Source organism: Apteryx rowi, unplaced genomic scaffold (genome assembly GCF_003343035.1).
Source record: "Apteryx rowi isolate R43461 unplaced genomic scaffold, aptRow1 scaffold_496, whole genome shotgun sequence".
In the NCBI taxonomy this organism is placed as follows: domain Eukaryota; kingdom Metazoa; phylum Chordata; class Aves; order Apterygiformes; family Apterygidae; genus Apteryx; species Apteryx rowi.
In genome coordinates, this window is record NW_020450756.1 from 210,666 (window position 1) to 235,017 (window position 24,352).

The 24,352-nt window shown below is 36.0% G+C and overlaps 1 protein-coding gene across 6 annotated transcripts in view; it reads left to right on the top strand.

The window, feature by feature from the left end:
- Positions 1-24,352, top strand: part of GALNT1 (polypeptide N-acetylgalactosaminyltransferase 1) — a 70,277-nt gene that overhangs the window by 40,212 nt on the left and 5,713 nt on the right. For all 6 annotated transcript variants that reach the window (XR_003255715.1, XM_026079233.1, XM_026079234.1 and 3 more), the window contains 6 exons: positions 5,166-5,332; positions 11,530-11,737; positions 13,167-13,337; positions 14,718-14,835; positions 15,810-15,990; positions 23,549-23,688. Coding sequence is in view for 5 of the 6 variants with exons in the window: in XM_026079233.1 (XP_025935018.1) it covers positions 5,166-5,332; positions 11,530-11,737; positions 13,167-13,337; positions 14,718-14,835; positions 15,810-15,990; positions 23,549-23,688 (985 nt within the window). In the remaining variant the exon portion in view is untranslated. The remainder of the gene's footprint in view (positions 1-5,165; positions 5,333-11,529; positions 11,738-13,166; positions 13,338-14,717; positions 14,836-15,809; positions 15,991-23,548; positions 23,689-24,352) is intronic.

Consider the following 24,352-nt stretch of genomic DNA (forward strand, 5'->3'; position numbering starts at 1 on the left):
GGCTACAAAGATGATTAGGGGACTGGAGCATCTCTCTTATGAGGAAAGGCTGAGAGAGCTGGGCCTGTTCAGCCTGGAGAAGAGAAGGCTGAGAGGAGATCTTATCAATGTGTACAAGTATCTGAAGGGAGGGTGTCGAGAGGATGGGACCAGACTCTTTTCAGTGGTGCCGAGTGACAGGACGCGATGCAACAGGCACAAACTGAAAAACAGACAACTCCATCTGAACATGAGGAAATATTTTTTCACTGTGAGGGTGACAGAGCCCTGGAACAGGTTGCCCAGAGAGGTTGTGGAGTCTCCTTCCTTKGAGGTATTCAAAAGCCATATGGACACAATCCTGTGCAATGTGCTCTAGGTGCCCCTGCTTGAGCAGGGGGGTTGGACTAGATGATCTCCAGAGGTCCCTTCCAACTTCAACCATTCTGTGATTCTGTGAATGCTACTTGGATAACTTTGAAAACCTGCCTTTCTTAAGGTCTATTCTGAATACTACTTTTTACATCTAACTGAAGAGAAAATTCTTTTATTCTTTGTTTTTTCTTGTATTCTACAGAAATGGACATATAGCGCCTATAATTTTTCTCTGTTTATTTGTAGCTGCTTATTTGTTGAATGGGTGGATATAACATTAACAAAATGTAGATTTTGTGTACTAAACTTTTCTTAGCACAGATGGGAATTAAATGAATTTTATGACCTTTTTGGAAGCAAGGTCACAGAAACTACAGTTTTGTTTTTATCTTTTAGTTATTTGTTTTTGAACATAACTGCCCTTGTTGGCCATTACTTCTAGTCATCAAGTAGGAGCTTGAATTGTAGGCTTAGTTTATGCAGTTTATGATAACCCTTAGTCCCTGGCCAAAAGTCCTACCTCAAGCAGAATGAGAATTTTATTTTAATTGATATGATTTGTCTTCTCTCCTTTCAAGATTATGCTGAAACAGCGTATAAAGTCTGAAATTTAACAACTTACCAGTTTATTTGGACAGAATTGCCTTATTCAATGTCTCTTCCAAGTTATTTTCATAATCTCCCTTCTAAACTATTTGTACCTGGAGGTGAAAGAGAAAAAAGGACAGCAGTTCTGTCAGATGCTCTTTAAATGCATTTGAAATGGCATCAGGTTTTTATCAGTTGGCCAACCACAATTGTTTTCCTAGAGATTTGTTTATAAACACCCCCATCTAATATCTGTAGAGCTTCTATATAGGACTCAACATCTTTGCAAAAAGTTGTGATAAACGGGGAAGTATAACTGACAAACTGACAGTTGTTTTTGTCCTTCCATTATATGTTTAAAACTGTGAAATTAGGCCACAGGGTGTTAGGGACAACTTTTACTTATCTTGCTATCATTGTTCCTCTTTAGAAAATTTTATATACATACCTGGTTATATCTGTCCTCTTTCCTTTACGTTTAGTCCTTAAAATTTGAATTGAAGTTGATGAAGGATTTAGACCTGTTGCGCTGCCTCATGCTTTTGAGCAGATGGGGACTTATGTGGGGTAACCACATAATTATAAGCAATACCTGCCCAAAGCATTCTGATTATATAGCACAAAATTGCGAATTGTGGAATTCTATGAAGAATGGGTGTTTTAGGAGCATCTTACAGAGGTCAGGAGCTGAACTGTGTCCGTTATTGTCCTGTGGCTCCTTTGTAAAACAAGTTTAAATAGCATAGCCTGCAAACTTATTTTTCCCCAAATCTTTTTTTTTTTTTTTTTGGATGGTGTATTAATAATCTTGGACAATTTCCATTATATTTCCCAATTACATGAAAGCAAGAAATAAAATATTAGCCTTGTATTCCTCCCTAATGCAGCTGAAGTTGGGTATTTCAGTGTAGGAGAAAGGAGGCTTGATGCAGAATAAAGAATGTTACTGTTTTGAACACGGGGATGTGTACTTGAGGAAATGTAGATTAATCAGATTTTTTGTCTTGATCATATTTTAACAATCTGGCCCACTCTTTTTCTGTGTCTTTAGGTAATAGGGCAGTAAGTCCCTGCTTGCATTTAAAATGCCTAACATCTTTTGGGAGTTTCCACAATTTAAATAATATATGGAGTCACATTAGCCAGCATTTTGCATGGTGATTGCCATAGATTAAAGAAAGGAGGGTGCATTTCATGTGAAGTAGACATTCTCAGCCACTGTTTGGAGTCTTCATTAAATTACCAGAGTTGGTATGCATTCCTAATATTATGCAGTCAATTTGAAAATTATTTGAGGTATGATCCAACAAAAGGAACATAATGTATTAGTAGTGAATTGAAATTCAAATCTCCCTTAATTCATACTGAGGATGTGTCATACCTTTGGTTCAGTTCTGCTATTAGTGTTGCGTAACCAGCAGTTGAAACTAATGCTGTATATTAAATTCTATAATAATCCCTTTCTGGGGTAATTTATTTTCAAGTGAAAGACAAAAAAGACTCTTAAATTATTGGTAGGTGTAAAATACGAGGTTTACATAGAAGGCCAATGCTCTAATCACAGGTGTCAACTGTTCTGTTTCACTACTTTTGTTTTATGTTCCTGCAGCAGTAAGGGGAGAGGGAGTGTCACCAGTATCTTCAAAATTAAAATCTTTTTTTGTTTTGATGTGTTCACAAAGTTTATGCAAATATTTATGAAAATAATGTATAGGAAGACAGGTGAAAGGAGCATTAAAAGTCATATATGGCAGCATTTATTCTTTCCTTTACCCTGCCTGCATTAACAAATCTTTCTGGAATAACTTTGCACCAAACACACTTTAAGACTAGCATTCAAAAAACACCAAGCCAGTTCTGTTCGGAAACACTCTTGTGTTGCTACTCATTATAGCCTTCTAAATACTTGTAAACAAGGCAGTTCTTGTCACTCTTAAATTGTTACCCCAGAAGGGTTCAAAATCTTCTCTAAAAGCAAACTAGGCAAGGCTAGACATGAAAGATTTCAAATTACAGTGCTGGATCCTCAGGCCCCTCCAGGAAGAGATTCCTGTCAAATGAGACATTGCTATTGCTCTAAATGGAGATCAGCTAATTTAGATTTCTCTTAACTTTCCTGCAAATATCCTGTCAAAAAGAACAGGGGGAACTAGTGGATTTGTATTACTACTATCACGGAAGGTCCACAATTGGATACTTACTCTGGTCTAGAAAGCAGTGATGCTGCAGAGAAATAAAATATTTGAGATTTTTTTCACCTTAAGTACTGAAATTTTTATCTGAAATTCATAATATCTTGGCTGAAAAGTGCTTTATTTTTAAGTAATACTTCAGAAGTAATTTGTGAAGTACTGCAATTTATAAGGTGTTTTCTTTATAAATGAATTAAATCAAAAAATACAGGGATAGGTAGCTCCTTTTCCCAAAGATTTTGTAACAATCACTTCTCTCTGATGGATGATTAAATTTGTTCTTAGTTCTAGGTAAGTATAGTACTGAAGACGGATTGTGCCTCATCCTTCAAAGGTGTCACTGTTTCAAATCTCAAAAGTGAAATAAGATTCCACAGAAGCTCTTCATGACATTTCTTAAATAATACCTGCTCTTCACTGATCCTTTCTGGGATTTGGATGTACCTTGGACTTTTGTCACTACCTTAGAGTTGAAATGCATCTGTGTTATGTGAGCAGCTCTCACTTGCAAGAGCTCTCTGGCTAACCAAGTTCTCCAGCAAATATAATACTTATGTTCAAGGGGTGGATAAGCCCAGCTTTGGCTGGTGTTCATGGCATTACCTGCTTTTCCAGAGGAAAACAGAGTGAGAATAGATGCGGGTGTCATGATCCTGTATTGGCAAGCTGTTCCTTGAGTATTCTTTTTATATGTCTAAGGTGGAAGATATGTACTTCTCAGGCCCTTATACTGGGCCACTGCTATTAAGGTGACAGTCTTGACTACTCATCTTGTTAGCATATTTTAATGGCATGTCAATCGAGTTACATTATAATGAATTGATTCAGTGATTTGGGATCTGATAAAAGCTTTTCTGTTGGAATGAAGCTCCATTGCCTTTTTTTTTTATTTTTTTTATTCTTAAATGTTCTTGTGTATGAGATCTGCATGTTTCTGTTTAGTTTTGATTCTTAAAGGATTTGGTACCATCAAATTTTATGCAAGCGTCCATGTGTGATTTCTGAATATACAGGAAGAACAGATGTGTGCACTGTTTTCATTAAGTTTTCATTATTGTTTTTTAGAGCAGAATTGTATTTTCAGAATTGTTAGAGTACTTTATAAACAATGTACTCATTTTTTTTTCTAGGAGATGCTGAAAATATCATTTGTTTCCAAATAGTATTGTAGGGAGTGTTAAATGTTGGTTGTGTAAGGATGTGTTAGTTGGTTGTATAAGGGTGTATATTATTTTTTGCATAAATATCCTATATATACTATTTGGAGAACTAAACCTGTGGTCTTTCATGTGGACTTTGGAATGTGAATATATAAAAGCTGATCAAATTAAAAATATGTATATATCACCTCCAACATGTATAAGATGGAAAAAGACCCTTTTGTGCAATGTAAACCCAATAAATCATCAAATATACTTGATTCACCAGTATTATCAGTAGCATGCATGTAGTCTTTGCTTTTTCCAAACATAAACTGTGTCCTGAACTGTTTTTCCTCTTTTAGCTATGAATTATTTTTTATTTATTATATACTTCTTACTATATTTACATTTTTGTTTCTTTGAAAGTTATCCATTTCTCTCCTTTTGCATCTCTCTACCCTCTTCTCCTCCCCCATTGCAATACTAGGGGTTTCCCCCTTTCCCTCTGAGGGAATGTAGGCCTGAATTAAGGACTCCAATTAGTGTATTTGGAAGTGATACGCTTCACAAAACAGAAGTAGCAGAAATATTCTGTTATTGTGTTTGTTAACCATATAGACGTCTCTCTCATTTCTAGCATTGGTTATTTCTTAGTGATAGGATGGGACACATGAATGTATACATAAACATAAGGATGTTTGTTATGTGAAAATATAGATCTGCAGTGTTTGCCACTTCGTCATACTTTGCATACAATGTCATACTTTTCACATCATTATACAATATCATAAATGTTACAATTAGTTTCAATACTTAAAAATGCACTTCAACGTTGCAATTCTAACTGAAGGCCTGACCTGTAAAATATTTGCCTTTTTTTGGTTTACAGGTGTAAAACAAAGGTGTATCTAGACAACCTTCCCACAACAAGTGTTGTCATTGTTTTTCACAATGAGGCTTGGAGCACACTTCTGCGAACTGTTCATAGCGTGATAAACCGGTCACCACGACACATGCTGGAAGAAATCGTACTCGTAGATGATGCCAGTGAAAGAGGTAATCATAATGTGGAGATCTTGCAGATATTTTAGCTTGCTGCTCTTTTTACTCCAAAAATTGAGACTGACTTTCTATGAATTTAGCTTTAATTTGGAAAAACACAGTATTTGCAGGGGAAAAAAAAGGGATAGTGAGCAATGTCCATCTTGAAACTCAGGTGGATCATTCTGCTCTGGAAATTAGTAAAAGCTTATCTATCAGCTTTTCTGTTGACAGTGCTGAGTTTGTGTTCTTGACTTTTTTGATGGGTTTGTCCTATTCCTGCCTTCATGTTTTGCGTTTGGCATTTTAACACATTTCTAAAGTTTGAGGGTATTTAAAACTTGAATCACCTGATAAATAATAGCAAAGGCAACTTTAATCCTTCTGAGCTCCATGTTTGATAGTGGTAGAGGCAGTAAGTTAGGAACATTTTTGGTTTTGTTTAGAAATAATCTTGATTATTCAGTTTGTAGAAAGTTGAAATTCAGTTTCTGAGCTGTAAGAGATTCTGCTTTTTAATAATTATTACTCCAAATGAAAATTCCATGCTATGTAATGAAACTTTTCACGTGAAACGAAATTAATGGAAAAAACTTGAAGCTAACTTCTTCAAAATAAAATAATTTTATTTAGATTGTAGTCCTTTTTTACAATATAGTAAAAAATAGAAAAAATACTCTAGAGAGTAGATGATATTTTTATTAATAATTGGTATTTGGCTTGAACCTTGATTAATCTTCCGAAGTGGTATAGGTTATAAAGTATATCTGATAGATTTGATTTTTTTTTTTTCCCTTGCGTTTGTATATGGGAATGAGAGGGCATATGTTTTGTGTGTTTGTTTTTAATCTTAAGCGCCATAATATATTGAAAACTTTCCGGTAGCACTAGTACTAGTTGCTGGATGCCACTTGATGAAAGTCCTGCCAGTTGCAGGCTGTATCAGCATGATGCATCTGTATCAGCAGAAATTCCCATGCTTCAGTAGCGAAAGGCTTTAACACCCAGCATGCTGACACGTCAGCTTGAGCCTTCTAATACCAGTGCTGCAAAGCCCATGTTCTGTTCCTTGTGTTAATTCCAGCGTTAGAGGAAGATGGGTGACTGACTTGTTTGAACAGCTGAGATCTATGAATGAAAGATGACTCTGGGTTTAGAATCATATGGTTTAAGTAGCGTTAGGGTGCACCAGTTACAAATGTTAACAGGAGTTTTTATAATGCGTAGCTGAAGCACTTTGGGAGTCAACTCCTGCTCTCTATATCCAGTGTGGTGGAAAGTAGAAGTTTCTTCTTCAGGTTGCCTCTGTGTGTGATGCTTTAGCATATTGCCTGACCTATTCCAAAGTGTGTAGCTCTACAGTACAGCTGGTTGTGGAGTAGCTGAGTAGGGGAAGGAAAGAGAGCGTATCAGCCATCTGAGCTCTGACCAACCTGCTTTCCTAAGCATAAATAACGCATGCACTCGGGGAGTGTTTGCACTCATGTAAGTCTGTGTCCCTTTCCTTTCTCTCATGCCTGATACTAACTTTAAATCCTTTAGCCAAATTCAGTGCAGTTCAATGTGAAAGAGATAGGGGCCTTTAAAGGCTGTTGCTCTCTGGAAGAGGAGGAATGCCTAGACCCAAGGGGAAGGCTACTGCATGAATGTACTCCAGATTAGATGAAGGATGTGGTTAACTTTGGCCTTTAGAAAAGCACAAGATCAAATTCTGTCTATTTTCATTTGTGGGGAATTTGTAACTTCACCCGTCAGTTTTTCGGAGTTAATCAACCTTTACATAAAAATTCCAGTTTTCTTTAGTTCTAATGCTTGTGCAACTGCTCACCTCTCCTGGAGTTGTTCCTGGGGAAAAAATCCTCTTTTTAATGCAGATCCTAATATTAATGTTCTGAGTTACCTATATTAGGTTATTATAAAGGTAGATGCTGCTCTAATGAAACAGAGAATAGTACCTTTGTTTTGGTTACCTTTTTGCACAAACTTGCAATATACTTTGTTTTCCTAGTGAAAATGTGCTCTGTTTCATCTGTCCAAACAAACTTTGGCAGTAATTCAAATCAGTGCAAAAAGTTGTGACAAGTCAGCTTTCAATGTAACTTAGAAATAAAGAGCAATCTAATAGTAGAATGATGTAGACATAATATTTCTTGTGTCTTGTCTCTTTGATATCAGTTTTTTTTAAAAAGAGAGTCAGTTTTATCATAGCCATTAGCCATATCTTCATTATGAAGTAGAACTATAGCCCAGATAGAAAATGTGTGGCTTTTTTTGTTGTTGTTTCTGGTTTGTTGGGTTTGGAAAAAACAAGGTGACTTCTTTCTAGGCTGAAAGACACTAGCATTTCAGAATTATTTTGTTTGTTGTTATTGAACCTCTTTTTACATTTAGCTTTTAAATCTGTGATCTTGATTTCAGAACACCCAAGCATCATTCCACTTTAAAGATTTTGAATAATATTATTTTCTGTTTTATTTGTGGCTATTCTCAACAGTTACTGAAAGTTTTTTGCAACGTTATGTTTTCAGCAGACATACTTTTACATTAATCAAAACTGAAGGGTCTGATGCCTGAAAATATAAAGGCTTTAGCATATGCTAGTTAAGTATTCTGTTTGTATTGAACTAAAACAGCAGACATTTTCCAGAAAAAGAAAATGTTCAGCCTGAATAGGGTATTTTGAATTCTAGCATCAGAGTCAATTTAATTGGAATAAAGTAAGCATTCAGTCTGCCTGAAGAACACTTTGTACCTGCCAATGTCATTCTTTTAGCAAAATGAATTTGCATAATATCACACAGTTGTTTACACTGGAAAGAAAAGCTTTGGAGAAACAAGACACATCTGTAATGCTTGCTTCTCTAGTTACTAATCAGAATTGCTTTTTTTTTTTAAGTATTGATCTTTAGCTACTTTGCAAAAAAGTTAACAGAAGAAATCAGAAACAGTCGGTACTTAAAACTAGACCAACACTGAATGGCCAAGTGTAGGCAGATTGCATCAGGATAAAAATAGGCTCACAGAAGTTATACAGATGCATTTCAAAGCAATACATCTAACCTTACATTTCTGCAAATAATGTCATATAAAAGTTTATATTTCTTAAAACTGTATTTGCATGCTTGTAAATTTGTGTCTTATTGTAGCATAATAAAAACATTTTGTTTGAATTTTAACATTTTATTTATATTCATAGAATATATATTTAAATGCAACTCAGTAGTAGAATTGTTCAGTTATTTTTTTCATTTTGTACACTTGTTTGACTTCAATTTAATATATTTGTTTTTCCTGACATCTGGGCTTTCTTAGTTCTGCTACTGCCACATAAACTGCTCTTTAAATTGTCCATGATGCTAACTAAAATTATGCACCTTTTTGGTATAAAAAAAGTGTTTTAAAAAGGAGTATCCAGCAGAAAGAGTTAAATGGAACCAAAATTATGTCTCTGAACATAAATGAAGTACTATTCTCCCAAGTAAAAGTTTTTTAAAAGTATTGCCAAAACCTCACTCTGATGTTAGAAATGCATTGAGGCTATGCCAAAAATTTGCTCAGGCACTCCACTGTCATCCCAGGTCACTCTTAAACAACTGACTATGCAATTGTGTAAACTTCTGAGTGTTTAATATAGGGTTTAGTATAAACACAACAAACAAGTTTGTGTAGAAGATAGTCTTTAAAGCTTAATTCTGGCATTTCAAGCAGGCTGAAGTGTATTAGACGCATTAAAAGACTGTTCAAATACTCTCTTAGGAGCAAAGCAAGTCTCACCTTCCAAGAAACTACTGTAGGTTTCTGGCTGGGTGACTAGTGGAATCCAGGTCCAGAACTATATGTGCAGCCTCTTGCTGCTTGACCTGAGGGAGCCGTTTGTAAATGATGGTGACTATATATTGCTGTAAGAGTCAGTGCTTTGAACAGAAAATATGCTGCTTACATGTGAGCATTTAACCCTAACTGCTGAATAGCAGAGGAACACAAGAAATCTTGATGCCTAAGTTAGGAGAAGGCATTCAGCCTTATCTTTCTTCTTATTTTGCTGAAATTATAGTAATTTAAAGGCCCAGTTACTGAGTATCTGGCACACTGTCCCTGGAAATACTCCCTTCTGAAGTTAATGGAACTGTTTTGAACAAGGTGGTACTTTAGAAGAATATTTTCATGGATGTGATTAAGTATAGCAGGAGGACCATTCTTAACCCTATTCTCTCCAAAGTTAAAACACTTCACATGGCTCCTAGATTCCTGCCCCTCCCAACCTGCAAGCTACCTTTTCTAGGTACTTAAAAAGATAAATTGAAATTTGAAATCCTTTTTCAGAGAAGTTGTGCGTAAGACTTAAGTTTTTTTGATACGCGATGCATCTAGCATACCTTTCTGCAATGTAACTAAAACAAATTATTTTCATGTTGGTTCTTGGCTGGCCACAGTTATGTTGCTGGAGTCTTTCTCACTTCCTCCTGGCAGAACTTTACCATTCTTCTGTTAATAGAATTACTCCTTCCAGGAACAATGCCATTCATTACATTCATTCATCTTTAAGTGGTTAGAACTACTTTAAAAGCTTGTCAATACTAGGTTTGAAGTATGCAGCGCAACAGGCTGATTTGTTTGAACTGTTGCCTGGATCACAAGGTGGCTAGCAGAGAGAGGGATGCTTTGCTGCTGTAGTCTCTTTGTGTATATCATGGAAGGCATAGAGATTAAAACTGGAAATACTAGTTCTTTTAATTTAGTAACTCTGTAAGGCTACCCTGTAAAGAGATGAGATTATATTTGCCACCGATTCGGTCAGCCAAACAATCTCTGTGCTCATTCCCAAAAGGCCTGCAAAATTGAGACATGTACAAACCAAGTGTTTTTTGGTACAAACCAAATGTATTTACTGAATCCCTGTTAATATGTACGTTTAAAAATTAACTTGCTTTGAGTTTCTCTGGAGACAAACATCTATTTAAGATTATTCAAACTTTTAGGCCCTTAGCACAAGTTCAGCTTTCAAGATGGGTCAGAACTAATTTCTGTGGGGTTTAGTGACTATTCAACAATGTAAAGAAAAAAACGAGGGGGAAATTAGAGCTTGTTCAACCAGAACAATGGTAGGGAATGGTAATCACCCYCAAGTCAGCTCTGCCTCTCAGGATTTGCAATACAGCCACTAAGAGTTCATGGCATGATGCTTTTTTTTTTTTTCTTCCTTCTCCTCTCCCTTCCCTCCAGCAACACACTTGCTCTTGCATGAGGTACTGCCTTGCAGTGAATCCTCCTACAGACCTTGCACTGTTGTAGTAAAACTCTTATGTGCTTTTGGTATATCAACTAATATATTCTGTAGCTGTGTTTATACAAAAAATATATAAATATTTGGTCTTTATTATCACTGATTTGAAATCTGCAAGTTACTGCTGATGGCTTTTTTCTGTGACTGTCAATTGCATTCTCCCTCTATTCTTTGTTCTTCCTTTGATATCATCCATCATTAGCTAATTTTTCATGATGACCAAAGACTGTTCCCAGCAATGGGAAACCTGTTAATTTGGCAGCTACTTGTATTACGAGTAATTTTGTGTCCCTAGGCAACTGCAAGTCAGTTAAGGCTGTGGCACTTTGAATAATTTGTTCCTTGAATAAGCTGGTTCATTTGTGATTCAGATGGTCACTTATGTATAGCTCATTTTGCCTTTATTTTTGTTTTTAAGTGTTAAAGCGATTGGATTAATAAAAAAAGATCTTACCCCAAAAATCTAAAGGAAACAGAAGTGAAAATTGGGTTTGGTTATGTTTTAAACTTTTACAGATAATTTCTTTGCAAGCAGATACAGTACTGTAGGAAATGATTCATTATGGGTGCTAGGCAGCTCATTTTCTCTATTTTCTTGGTAGATAAGTGTATGCACAAGGAAGTTTGAGCATAGGTTTTTGAAAGTAAGAGGCGTGTCTATCCCATCTGATTTCTGCGTAAGCGTTTTACACTCTTTGTTTTGCTGTTTCCAAAAATGAAGAAAAGGAGGAACTTCCTGCTCTACCAAGTGAAATGCGTGTAGATATGGAAGGGCATATTATGAGGTGGAAAAAAGTAGGTCAGAAAGTAGGAAGAGGATAGAAAAGAGTTGAGGAAGTGTCTCCTATTTCAAGTTGCATTATCAAAAAAAAAAAAAAAAGCAATTTTATATAATTGATGGTTTCTGTGGATTGATCATTCCTTGCAGACTTCTTGAAGAGACCGCTGGAGAATTATGTGAAGAAATTAAAAGTCCCTGTTCATGTGATTCGAATGGAACAGCGTTCTGGATTGATTAGAGCCAGATTAAAGGGGGCTGCTGCTTCTAAAGGCCAGGTCATCACCTTCTTAGATGCTCACTGTGAATGTACAGTAGGCTGGCTTGAACCTCTGCTGGCAAGGATCAAAGCTGACAGGTATTTTTTCYGTCTATTGGTCTATGCTGTTGCTTGTAGGTTAGTAAGAAATGTTCTAAATATTACCATATAACCTACAAGCAAGTATTTGTATGCCTTTTGAAGGATTGGATTAATACCATACTTTCTATTGGTGTTATGATAAGATACTAATTCAGTACAGCTTTTTAAAAGTAAARCTTGGTTCAGATTGAAGCTTATATTAGGATCTGTGTGATAATGTGTTAAATACCAGGATATCTCAGCATGCATGTAGTTGAGAGAGCAGCAGAATTTGAGCTCTTCTGTCTACAGCCTGAACCACTCCTCCATGATTTGGGGAAGATATTCTTGGGAAAGAAATGAAGCCCTGATCTCCCATAAAACCAACACTAGGCAAGAACTGTCAGATTTACTGGTTTTAGGTTCTCATTGTGATTCCTTTATTCCATATTGTATTTGAGTTGTGGATTACCTGTAAATGAGTAGAATTCTGTGATATGGTGTGATCTTCTGGGATGCATTTTCTAAAGTTAAAATGGTTCCTGGAATTGCCGTAACATATAGTGTGTGTCCACCATAGTGTGATGGAAAGTGTGATACAAGTCGCTTTTAAAATTTAGCGCTAGAACGTAGCATCGCATAATGAAAGAGCTGCAAGCAATAATAATTTTTTGTTCAGAACTGTGTTAGGATATAATACTAACMGTCAAGCTATTATCATCAATACATATTTTTGTGAGACTATCATATGTAAATTATTGTTCTGATTTGTGCTAAATAGGTCCTTTGAATTTAGTTGCAACCCTTGAATCCTTTAACATGGCTTTCCATGTGAGGAAGCCTGGTTGAGGACAGTTGTTATTTAAGTGTTTCTAAGATGATTAGAATTTATATTTTTGACTATATGTCTTAATAATGTCAGGACAATGGGCAAAGAAGACTCTTTCTGTAGACTTTTATATAGTAGTTATACTTTGTTAACAGCAATTATCACTTCTTAGTCCTGATGGCATATCAGAATACTTCCCCAGAGCAAATGATTGAATTTTCACTTCAAAACATGCAAGATATTTTGACCATGTAACTAGAAACCAAAACCTCTTCTGTATTCCATACAATTGCTGTGTGGCATTGAGAAAGCTCTGATCAGCTTTTCTATCTGGAGGAGGAGGAGAATTATAGATAATACTGGTAATAAAATGCAAATACTTAATAATAAAAATAGTATTGAAAATATTGGGTCAGAAACACACATTTTCCTTTAGATGAATTAATTCTAACTAGCAAGACAGAACTTAAACATATTTCATGGTAACCATCTTTTGAGTACTGTGTTGTTAAACATAGTAATCTTAAAGTATAAACTCTGTGTGTGTTAAAAATAAACTGAAACAAACATCTTTTCTGACACTTCAACTAATAGGTTTTGCTGCTTTCCTTTCTCTAGGAGAACAGTAGTGTGTCCCATCATTGACGTAATTAGCGATGACACCTTTGAATATATGGCAGGTTCTGATATGACCTATGGTGGATTCAACTGGAAGTTGAATTTTCGTTGGTATCCTGTTCCTCAGAGAGAGATGGATCGACGGAAAGGAGATCGAACCCTTCCTGTTAGGTAATGATAAATGATGCATTGATTGAAATGTTTGGCTGATGTTTAGTCATATCCTCTCTAGGTTAATCTTGTATATAAGCAATTAATGAGCTGCGTCCTATTGTCATTTTGGTCTGTTTGAAGGAACAGCGTGAATTTTTTTTTTTACGTGGATGGCTTCTTGGTAAATTTCAGTAGGAGTAAAGGAAGCAATTAGTTTGTCCCTTTAGGAATATTTTTAAGTTTTATGCTAATTACTAGTTACTTACTAGTTTTTAGACTGCACAAGTTTTAATTGAAGCTCATCTTATTTTTTCTATTTATTATTATTTATATTTATAAAATATATATTTATTATTAGTTTTTATTCTAGGGAAGTAAATGCTACTTTGAAGGGATGCAACCAGTTGCTTGCATATATCTAGCTACCTATAGAGAAAGATTTATTTGTGTGTATCTGTGTGTGTGTATACACATGTATGAACTTAACATCTTTGAGGTACATAGATGGGAGGTGAATTTATACTAGCATGTCATGTAGATGTTACAGCAAAGATGATGAGGAAACAAATAATTTGTGTGTAATACTTACTATTTTTTTAAATTAAAAATTTACATTTTTCTGGCATTACCATTCTGAAAATGGGCAATATTTTCTTACTGTAAAGGTGAGGGTATGGCCATTATTCTTTTTTTGTTTTTTGTTTTTTTTTCGTTATGCAAATAAAAGAAATCAGAGGGGCTTTTGGGGATGTGGCAAAATGTTTTCTTTTTACTTTTTTTCTTTTTAGTTTTATTTCCTTTTTAGGGGGGAAAAGCCACAAAAAAAATTAGTTACAAGTTATGACCTAGCTTGTATTTAACATGTCATTCAGAGAAAGCCTGAAGTGTTTCTGGAATATGACTGGTGATAGAAATCCACTTATGTTAAAAGAACAAATCATTTATTTACTTGAAGTACAAAATGTCATCAGCCTAATGTGTAACTTATTTAGTTACTAAAAAAAAAAAAAGGAAATTTGGGAGACTTAGGTAAATTTAGGACTAACACAACTTTATTATATTTTTTTTTCTACCAATAGGGAATTTGTAAAGAAGCTCTGGGTGTAAGCTGATTATGGAATTTTCTTGTGTGATGCATAATAGTGAATTCAGGCATAGGCCACTTCATGGCATGCCATAATTTCTTCAAGAATAGTTGCCAGAAATGTAAATATTCTGCACGATGTTGGTTTCTCTATGTGACTTACCAGCATTGGAGGCAGAAGTTGTCTTTTTGCCCTCTATTTGGGAAATAAAAGGCCATTTTGTCAGTGTTAGAGTGAAATATATTTAAACAATAGAAATTTTCATAGTGACCAATATTCTGCTCCTCCCCGCCCCCCCCCCCCCTTTCTTCAGGACACCTACAATGGCAGGAGGTCTTTTTTCAATAGACAGAGATTACTTTCAGGAGATTGGAACATATGATGCTGGAATGGATATTTGGGGTGGAGAAAACTTAGAAATTTCCTTCAGGGTAAGTAAAAAATCCTCTCTGTTCAGTATTTTACTGCTCATGACAGTACAACTTAAGTTCTGTACAGTAGGAGTTTTAATGACTGCGACGGGTTCCTCTCCATTCAGTTAGCAGTTCACTTCATGTGATGTTCCTCCAATGGACATATGAAATGACTGTATCTGTCAGTGAAGAAAAGTGTTTGGTGAACACTTGACAGAGCCTTGAGACAAAAAGATTGGAATGTTCATCCTAAATAAATATATATATATATATATTTTAAATGGCTGAAACTTCTCTGAAGGAGTTTGATTTGAAAAGTTAGTTGGGGAGCACAAAATGAGGATTATGTCATCAGTGTATCTTTAAGCTGTTACATGACTAGCTCAGTTAAAAAAAACAGCAAAAAGAGAGGGTTTCCAACTTAATGATTGCACGTTTTTCATTTGGATGTGGACCTAACCAGCACTGTTCTCACTTCTTCAGTTTCTACCAAATAGCACTATTGCCTTTTGCTTTACTTACTGGCTCAGAGTATATAGGCGGATATTTTTAAAGTAGTTCAGGTTTCTGAATCTGACATTTTTAGAGGTTCAGGGAAAAAAATGAAAATATTTTGGGAAACTTTTACTTGGGAAGTGCATATTTTTTCAGATGAAGAATCTATTAAGAATGGCTTTTGTGGACAGATTACCACCTGTTATTTCCTTGTGATTCATGTGAGCCTTACCCTTCATTCACTGTCAGCTCTTCCAGTGCTCTACAGTAGTCTCTTGTTGATACATCATTGCTATGAGGCCTGACATACTCTCATGCTACCCAAGCTCTGGCTTGCGAGCATCCTTATCTGTTGAGCAGGAAACAGGCGTACTTCTCTCTTCCATGCAGTATGCATTTGTGCTAGACCTTAACTAATGTTGTTTATCTCACTTGAAGAAAGGCGAATAACGAAGATAGCACTTGAACCTATGCAATAACTGTTTTATCACTTTCAGATTTGGCAGTGTGGTGGCACTTTGGAAATTGTAACTTGTTCACATGTTGGGCATGTGTTCAGAAAAGCAACGCCATACACTTTTCCAGGAGGTACAGGGCAGATAATCAACAAAAATAACAGGCGGCTTGCAGAAGTCTGGATGGATGAATTCAAAAACTTTTTTTACATTATTTCTCCAGGTGAGCAGGTCTTTGGTTATGAAAAGTATCTATTAAGAATTAAAAATTCAAGTACTACTGGGAAAGAACATCAATATTTAAATAAGTGTTACTGTTTTGAAGTTTGTAAGCAAGAGAAAATTCACCTAAGACATACAAAAAAAGGAAGTGAGTTTTGGGTGTTTTGTTTTGTTGGATTTTTTTTCCCCCTTTTTTTAACATACGCGTGATTAGTGAATGAGCTTCCTGTGCAGGAGAGTTAAAACTCAGTGGATTGTCAAAGAGCTCAATTGCAGTTCAGAAAACTAGCTATCCAAATGCATCTCTCAACATGCTGGAGTTTGGCCTCTGGCTGCTATATTGTAGGCATTGGAAGCTGAATAGGTCAGAAGTGATTTAAATGAAACTCTGTAGCAGGGGTGGCAAAGATGAGCCTCTCAGAGCTTGCACTTATATTCCTTAAAATGGATGTTAATAAAGCAAGAGGATTTAAAATATGAGATCAAATTTCCTATGAACTCAAATGTTCTGAAAAAGCTCGGTTGGACAAGAGAGGAAGCCAGGGAAATGCTGAATTATTAGTTTATGCTACAGATTTTGTGCGCTCCTTTTTTTAAGGACTTGGTGAGCAACAGACATCCTGTCTAAATACTTGAGAGATTAAGTTAGAGACATTCAGCTTTAAATGTTATAGTTTTATATGCCACCATCTACTTTTTTAAATAGGTATCTTTGAAACAAGTATTTCCCTGTGACTTGCTTATTAAACACAGATTAGTACTGAAATTTAAAAGCTGTAGTACGATGCAGTGTGAATCTGAACAATGTCAAAGAGATTTTCATTATAGGTTTTAAGAACACTTGTGAGAACAAGTGACCACACTGCTTTACACGCTGCTTTATCTTTTTTTTTTCAACAGAATGCTCTACTCAGATAAGACAGTATAGGATTTTTTTTAATAGAAAAATTCTTGGTAATAATCAATGCCTTTTAGGTGAAGTCAAAAGTTAATAGCTTATGCTTACTGCCATGTCTTTTTATTAATGAAGCATTATGAATTCGAATATGACATGTATAGATATATCATACAAAAAACTTGTATAAAAAGCTGCAATTATATTCTTCATTATGATTGTTTTTATGCATCCATGTCAAACCAGATTTTTAAATGTACTAAGTTGGGAACACCTAACCATAAAAATAAATTAACTCTTAAAAATAAGCCAAAATTAGTGACGAGCATGATAAGGCTCTATGACTTTGTATATAATATTTATAGCCTTTTTATTTCATGAGACCGTAAGCTACAAAAGCAGTTACACTATTTTAACTTCATAAAATGGTTGTTCTGGTAGGGCTTTTTTCATAGCTTTGCAATATTGTGGATTATACATGCATTCTCCTGTTAGAAAAAAGGAATGAAAGATAATTTTGTTTGAAAGATAATTTTGTTTGAAATAGGGTAAAAGTTTTTAAATGGTGAAAATAACTGCAACAATTATCTATAATTATACTGTATATTCTCTTTTTTCCAAAGAGAAATTTGTTGTATGCTAATAGCCTGAATTATATGCAAATAGGGATGCGTTCTTGCCATGCTCCTCTTAAAGCATCTGTACCTGCTGACAGGCGCACATCTTATTTGTGTACTCATATCCATATTGACACTGCACTAAAGTTTGATACTAGATTTTCCAAGAGTATCAAGAATCATAGGGTCTGTAGTACCTGAATAAGTTGTGTTATTTTGAAATTGGTTTGGTGCCTGGAGCTGTGAAAAATAGCACTGTGGTTCATTTAGTTAGCTGTGAAATATTATTTCATGTTTCAGAGAACGGATGGACTTACAAATCATACTGATGCTGTCGGTGCTATTCATGCCTTACCCCCCACCCCCCTTCTTCTCTCCCCACTTCTCTCTGGTGTGCAAGTTGTGAGAACCAGTAGCTATTAACTAAGAAGGATTATTATCTTGGGACCTGTTAAAGGGAAGTTCACAACCCCCTTACCATTGCTGTTTTGGTACCACCTGTGTTACCAGAGTTATGCAGACCTCTGATTCACCTGTAGACAGCAAATACATCGCCGTAAGTTTCAGTAAGTCTTTTTGGGCCCATGGTTGTTTTGGGGAACTTGATGAAGCTCTGCCACATTGATTCATTTAGCCATACTCTGTTTTCTTCACTAAGATAAAAATGAAAATGTTTAGTACTTGCAGAATGATGGTGTAGTGACCCTCTGGCAGACTGCAGTATGCAGCCTGCAAAACTTTAATTGCCAATGCAATGTGTACTTTCAATATTACTGTGACAGTGTGTCACACACAACCTCTTGCAAGGAGGGAGGTGAGAATTTTTGAGCTGATGCTGGTTTACGAGCTTGGGTACAGATGAGCAAGGAAATTGGGCAATTCTCTGTGCACCCACATTTTTTCTTGTCAGTTGGGTGAGAAGTTGAGTGTCTCAAATGGGTGAGAAAATTGGGTGTTGGAGGAGGTAATATTACTGACAGGCATCACTGAGCCTAGCTAACATGAGATTTGTTTCCTCCTCTATATCAAATGTCTTCTGCTCTTCTAAGGTAGTGAATCACAAAGGGATTGGTCCAGGATACCAAGCCTGAGATTCCCAGGTAGCTTTCCCACTTCGTATAATCTGAGTTGTCTGGAGGGGGAAGAAAAAAAAAAGTTACTGTTTGAATAGTAGGAATTTGAGAGACTTTTTGCTATTGATATAATATAGTTAAATGGAAAGCTCTTCTAAAATAAGCCTGTAATCCTTTTTTTCTTTAAGTACAGCCTAATAGGAATTGTTGCTTGTTTGTTGCTAAGCTTTCATGCATTTTAGAAGCCATCTTTCTGCTTAGAGTTGGATAGGTACAGATGGGAGGTGGACAGGAAAATGTTGCAGCTGCTGCTCAGCCCAAATCAAACCTGTCTCACTGCATGCAGCAGCTATTCTCCATGACAGTAATGGCACTTGGTATAGTCTTTCCTCACTAGACTGTAGTTTTCCTGAGGATCACGTGTTACAGCAGGGCATAGTTTGACTTGATGATTTCACTTGCTCTTTTCCTTGCATGACTTTCCTAGAGCATTTCCTGTTAGTTCTTCAGAAAATGGATTTGGGACATTCAGGTGTGATTCTTGTTTCCTGTTAGCCTGTTCCAGAGACTCTGCCACTTCTTCGTTTGTAATTTCTAGTGTTGTCCTATCATCTAAAATACTAGGACAGAAGTATCCATGGTGAGGCTTCATGAGATGGTGTTGTCAGTCTAACAGCTTGTTGCAAGCAGGGTGCCTTGCTTTTCATGTCTGGTCATGTGGCTCTCCCCTCATATGGTGGTTGTTCATCCATGTAAACTAACTTGACTGGCTAAACTCTTAAGGATTTTTTTTTTTCCTGTGGGCTGGTTTTCTGCTGGTTAAGTTAGCACCTGTGTCAGCACAGAAGAAGCAGCAGGTGTGTGAAGTTGAACAGGGGAAAACTGCCTCTTTTAGCAGTGGCAACAGCAGCAAACCATTAGGTTGGCTTACCGCAACTACCTCAGCTCAACCTGACCACAGCTGCTTGTTAATGATAAACTGACAGTTTGTCAGGTTTTTTGGGATCCGTAATCTAAAGATGCAATATAGATGTTTGGGATTGTGTGGTTTCCCTGTGCTGCATGTGAGTCTGGATTCACCCTCCTACATGCAGTCTCCTGTTCCTTGCCTGTTCGCACCRTTGCTGGTCAGCAGCCTCTCGCTTCCCTGTTGGTAAGTGGAAKGCATCTTAAAGAGCTGCTATAATGAGTATGGAAATTAATTTTAGTGATGGCAAAAAGTTTGACCCAGAAGGTATCTTTCATTGCATAGGGAATAACTGAACAGATAGAAATCCTGAAAATACAGCAACATAGAATTATCTAAACAAGAACCATCTAGACCTGTGTAGACCTGTTTTTTCTCAAAACTGGATCAGTAGGACTGGTTTCTAACTGCTGCATGTATTTGTCACTAGCCAAGCATGATAAGTCTAGGTTCAGCATGTACAGATTGCAGATAGGTAAGGTTTTATTTTTGGTGACGGGGAGGACCAAGAAGGGCTGAGCCCATGATGGTAGATCTTGCAGCGTAGACAAGCCTGTGTTCAAAATATGTACTTAACAATTGCATATGTTCTTCTCTTCAGCTAGTATTCCCTATTAGCATTAATTGGAAATGCAAATGTGTAGTTATTTGAAGCAGGTTTAAATGATTACTGCTTATTCAGTTTCATAATAGTAAGTAGAAACAAGTTCTATGATTTTAACAGAAGATTAATTTGGGATGAAACGTTTTTCATACTGCGAAAATGACTGAGTGATTTATAATCATGATGAAAACAGCATGCTTCTATTTTTTTTTAAAGCAGTTTAGCATAAATATATTGCCACACATTGAACTTGTCAAGCAAATCCTCAGCTCTTTTGAAATTTTGAGGATGGCGGAACTGTTGCAACACGGCCACTGGGAAGCTTTAATATTCATAAGATGGCAAAGAAAATTAAGCTGAAGAAGACTTATTCTACTGGTAGAAATCATTATATATACGTGTAGGCAGTTAGGGTATTTGTACTTTTATATGAGAAGGAGTGTGGAGGAGATACTAATTCTGAAATTGGCTTATAAGACCCTTCCTTTCTTTCCCAGTCAGTGGAATTATATCTTAAAAATAGAGTAAATATGTTTTTTGGAAAATACTGATAGCATCGTTGAGTAGCTTCTAACCATATGTTCTATATGTTCACGTTTTCTCTAATACCAAAATTGCAGAAATGCCTGTTTGGGTAAGATGTCTGGATTTGTCAAAAACTCCGTGATTACTTTTTTCTTTTTTGTGAAAATGCAAGTATACCAGAGAGATCTGGTTGAACAGGGAAGACCATTATACATTACCAAACAAAGTGATCTGGTACTGCATAGAAAATTTCTTTTTCAAGAGTAGTGACAGTATTGGCAAGTGCTAAAATGAACCTTACGTTTGTACAAGAGATTGTCGAAGGTCTGTCTGGATGATTGGATATATTCTTTTGCCATATTGGTATTTTTTTGTATTGTTTGAGTACATCTTTAAGCATATTTGTGAAAAGAGCATGTGATTGTTGCACAGCATACAGCAAGCTGTGGGACAAGTGAAATCACCAGGAAGGTCCAGGCTTTTTATACAATTAAAATATTTTTTTTCTGGCAAAAATCTTATTGCATGGTCCAGTGAAGACAACAGAAGCAAGTACTGTTTAAATACTATTTCTGATTTTTTTTTTCTTTTTTTAATAAAGCAAAACCAAGTGTTTGAAAGAATAACCAACAGATTATTACTTTCCTCATGATATTCCTAGTTGTGTTGTCTGGTATAATTGTCTCCTGGAAGTAAGATTTGATCTAATGGTGGATTTCTAGCTGAGCTTTTAAGAACAAGTACAAAAACACTGGAAACAATATGTAAGACTCTTCAGTAGATTCATTTGCTCACCTGGGAAATAAGGTAAACCAACCTTGTTACAGAACACCGCTAAGGGAACTATGCCATTTCTGGTATCCAGTCCATCTGTTACCTGATGCTAACTGCAGTCTCTATGTGCCAGTATGTTGTCTGGTGCAAACTAACTTTAGAGAGGACTCTTTCACTTCTTTCAGACTAAAAATGGTTAAATGGGGTATAATGCACATCTTTTAATTCAGCATAATGGAGGGAAAAACAGCTGGCACTGTTCTTTTTACATGGTGGCATTTAAAACTACTTTAACAAATAGCATGGTTGTACACTATTAAGTATCACTTTGCATTTAATTCCGTATTGCTGTGCCTTTAATTCTTACTGTCATGCAGTAATGTGGCAAAATCTTAACAGTGTTTTTCTGAAGGTCAGTGTAGCAAATTGTCAACGAATGAGTTTTGATTGTTGTAAGGTTAGAGATGGTGTGACAACTGTTTCATCCATCAGCTACATTTTTCTGACCGAAAGATGAAGAATTTCAGCTGTGGTTTGTTCAGCAAGGCAGCTTTTTCTTTTTTACTTTGCCTCTTCTTGAGAGCATGCTTCTTTTGGTGTAGAGCAAACATGTGCATGGATCAAGTAGGGCAGTTTTTTCATGACTAGAAGGCCCAGACTGATGTTTGCCAAGGTTCCATTCTAAGAGAATTTTTAAGTTCATTCACATTAGTCAAATTTTTTTCAAAAAACAAGCTTTTCTTTCCTTTTCTTCTCTTACTGGTATGGTTTTCCTACATCTTAAAAAAAAATAAATAAAATAATAATAATTAGAATTAAAAAAAACTGTTCAGGAATATTGAAATTAGTACAGATACTTAATTTTTTATTGATAATTATGGATATTTAGCTGAAATTATATGGTTATCTAACTGTTCTAATTGAGTAGCAATACACCATCTGCTGGTAGGTTGATTTGATAATGCAGTAGGCCAACTTTGAAATGTCTCAAGCTCAGCTGCAAAAGGTCAGGAAATTTAGAGGTAATTTATTGTCTCAGTGCAGGGATTTCTGAAAAATGTATGTAACTCGAGGTACAAGGCTTCCAGCTTGTGAACAAGTCAAGTGGCCAGCATAGCATTTTTGTGGGCTGCAGAGCAAATTTAAATTTTGTACATGGCTGAGATTTCCTTTTTTATTTTGATAGCGTATTATTTATGTCCTGTGTGATTTGGAGTGTAATATGGAAAGTATGAATTGAATGTGATGCCTGAAAATTAGACATTACTTTACCCTTATTAACATTATTGGAATATTAATAACAGCAGTGCTTAATTCTGTTTTATTAAAAATATTCACTGATCATGCACACCTTCCTCATCCCATTTACAGATGGGATTTGTACAGCTTAATGTGCAGAATAAAAAACAACAACCATAGTGGGGTGGGAGGGTACAGGAAGAATGGCACACTGATAAACGAAGAGCAAAGGAGAAAAGCAGGCAAAATACCACAGAAATATGATGACAGTCCTAATGGTGAACACATTTCCTGCAAATGCTGCAGTTACACTGAACAAATACTGAATTATTAAAGGATCAGTTCCATGTGTTAGTTTTTGCCTGTTTCTTTATGCAGTTAAATGGATGATGAAGAGTCCAGTAGGTGGTTCCTGTCTCAGAATTTAGTTAAAATGGAATTTTCCTTACTCCACAAAAGGATACTGCTATTTTACACTGCATAGGTATGCTCCCCAGTTGCTATTGGGAATAGAATGGAAGTAGTGACTATACGGGTTTCAGCCTTTCCCCTTTGTTAACTTAATAAGTGATTGCATTCAATTGCTCCACAAAACAAAGGTAAGATATTGTCATATGTAGGACAGATGTAGTCACTCTGCCTTTTATAATAACTGTCTGGAAAAAGAAGTCATGGATAGTGATTGACTTGTCCTTTGTGATAATATAAACACCATGATACTATATTGGAAAAAGCATTTTTAGTGTAGAGATGAGTTTTTCATTAGAGGGAGCGGCTATTTGATGCAAGCAGCGTATTATGCTGATTGCTTTTGTCTTAAATGGAACCATACACAAAATTCACTAGCAGCCATTTGTCTCTACAGGAGTTACTAAAGTTGATTATGGGGACATATCATCACGACTTGGACTAAGACGCAAACTCCAGTGCAAGCCTTTCTCCTGGTACCTGGAGAATGTTTATCCTGATTCCCAAATTCCACGGCATTACTTTTCTCTGGGGGAGGTAAGAGTTCACCGCACGTGCTTATCTACCATTTTTAAAGTACGTTGAAGAGTAAGTTTATATTCAGGGCTGAATAGCATGAACATGTGACCTCCAGCAAAATTCAGGTATCTTGCATGCACATTCTTGTCATCTGTAAAATGATACATTTGACTTCTGAGTGGGATAGAACATTGAACTTTGATCCACAGTATTGTAAGTTGAATGTTTTCCTTTTTTTCTACAGTACTAAATTTACATGGGCTTTAGAAAAATTCCTTCAGAAATGTATAGTTATGGATAACTTCATGTATAAAGTTCTCTACCTAGAATACGAGCAGTTTTGCTTGAAGAACAAGACTAGACCCAAGAAAGTACTTTTCCTAAAAACAGCTCTGAACTTTGCCCTTAGAACCCTCTTCAGTAACCACTAAATTCCAGCGGCTCTTAAATCTTGCTGGGTATTTCCCTGTTTTTCCTTGAATTTTCTGGAGTGACTGTAAATGTAGCATGGATGATGCTATCCTGAATAAGTAGGTGCCTAACCTCCCCCACAAAGCATGTTGAGCTCAATTCTAAGCCTCCTATAGGGTGATTTTTATACTGCAGTGTATTTGTTTGAAGACAGGAGGGGAAAAAAAAAATAAAGCAACATAAGGAGGACGTAGTGAGGCTGATGTTCATA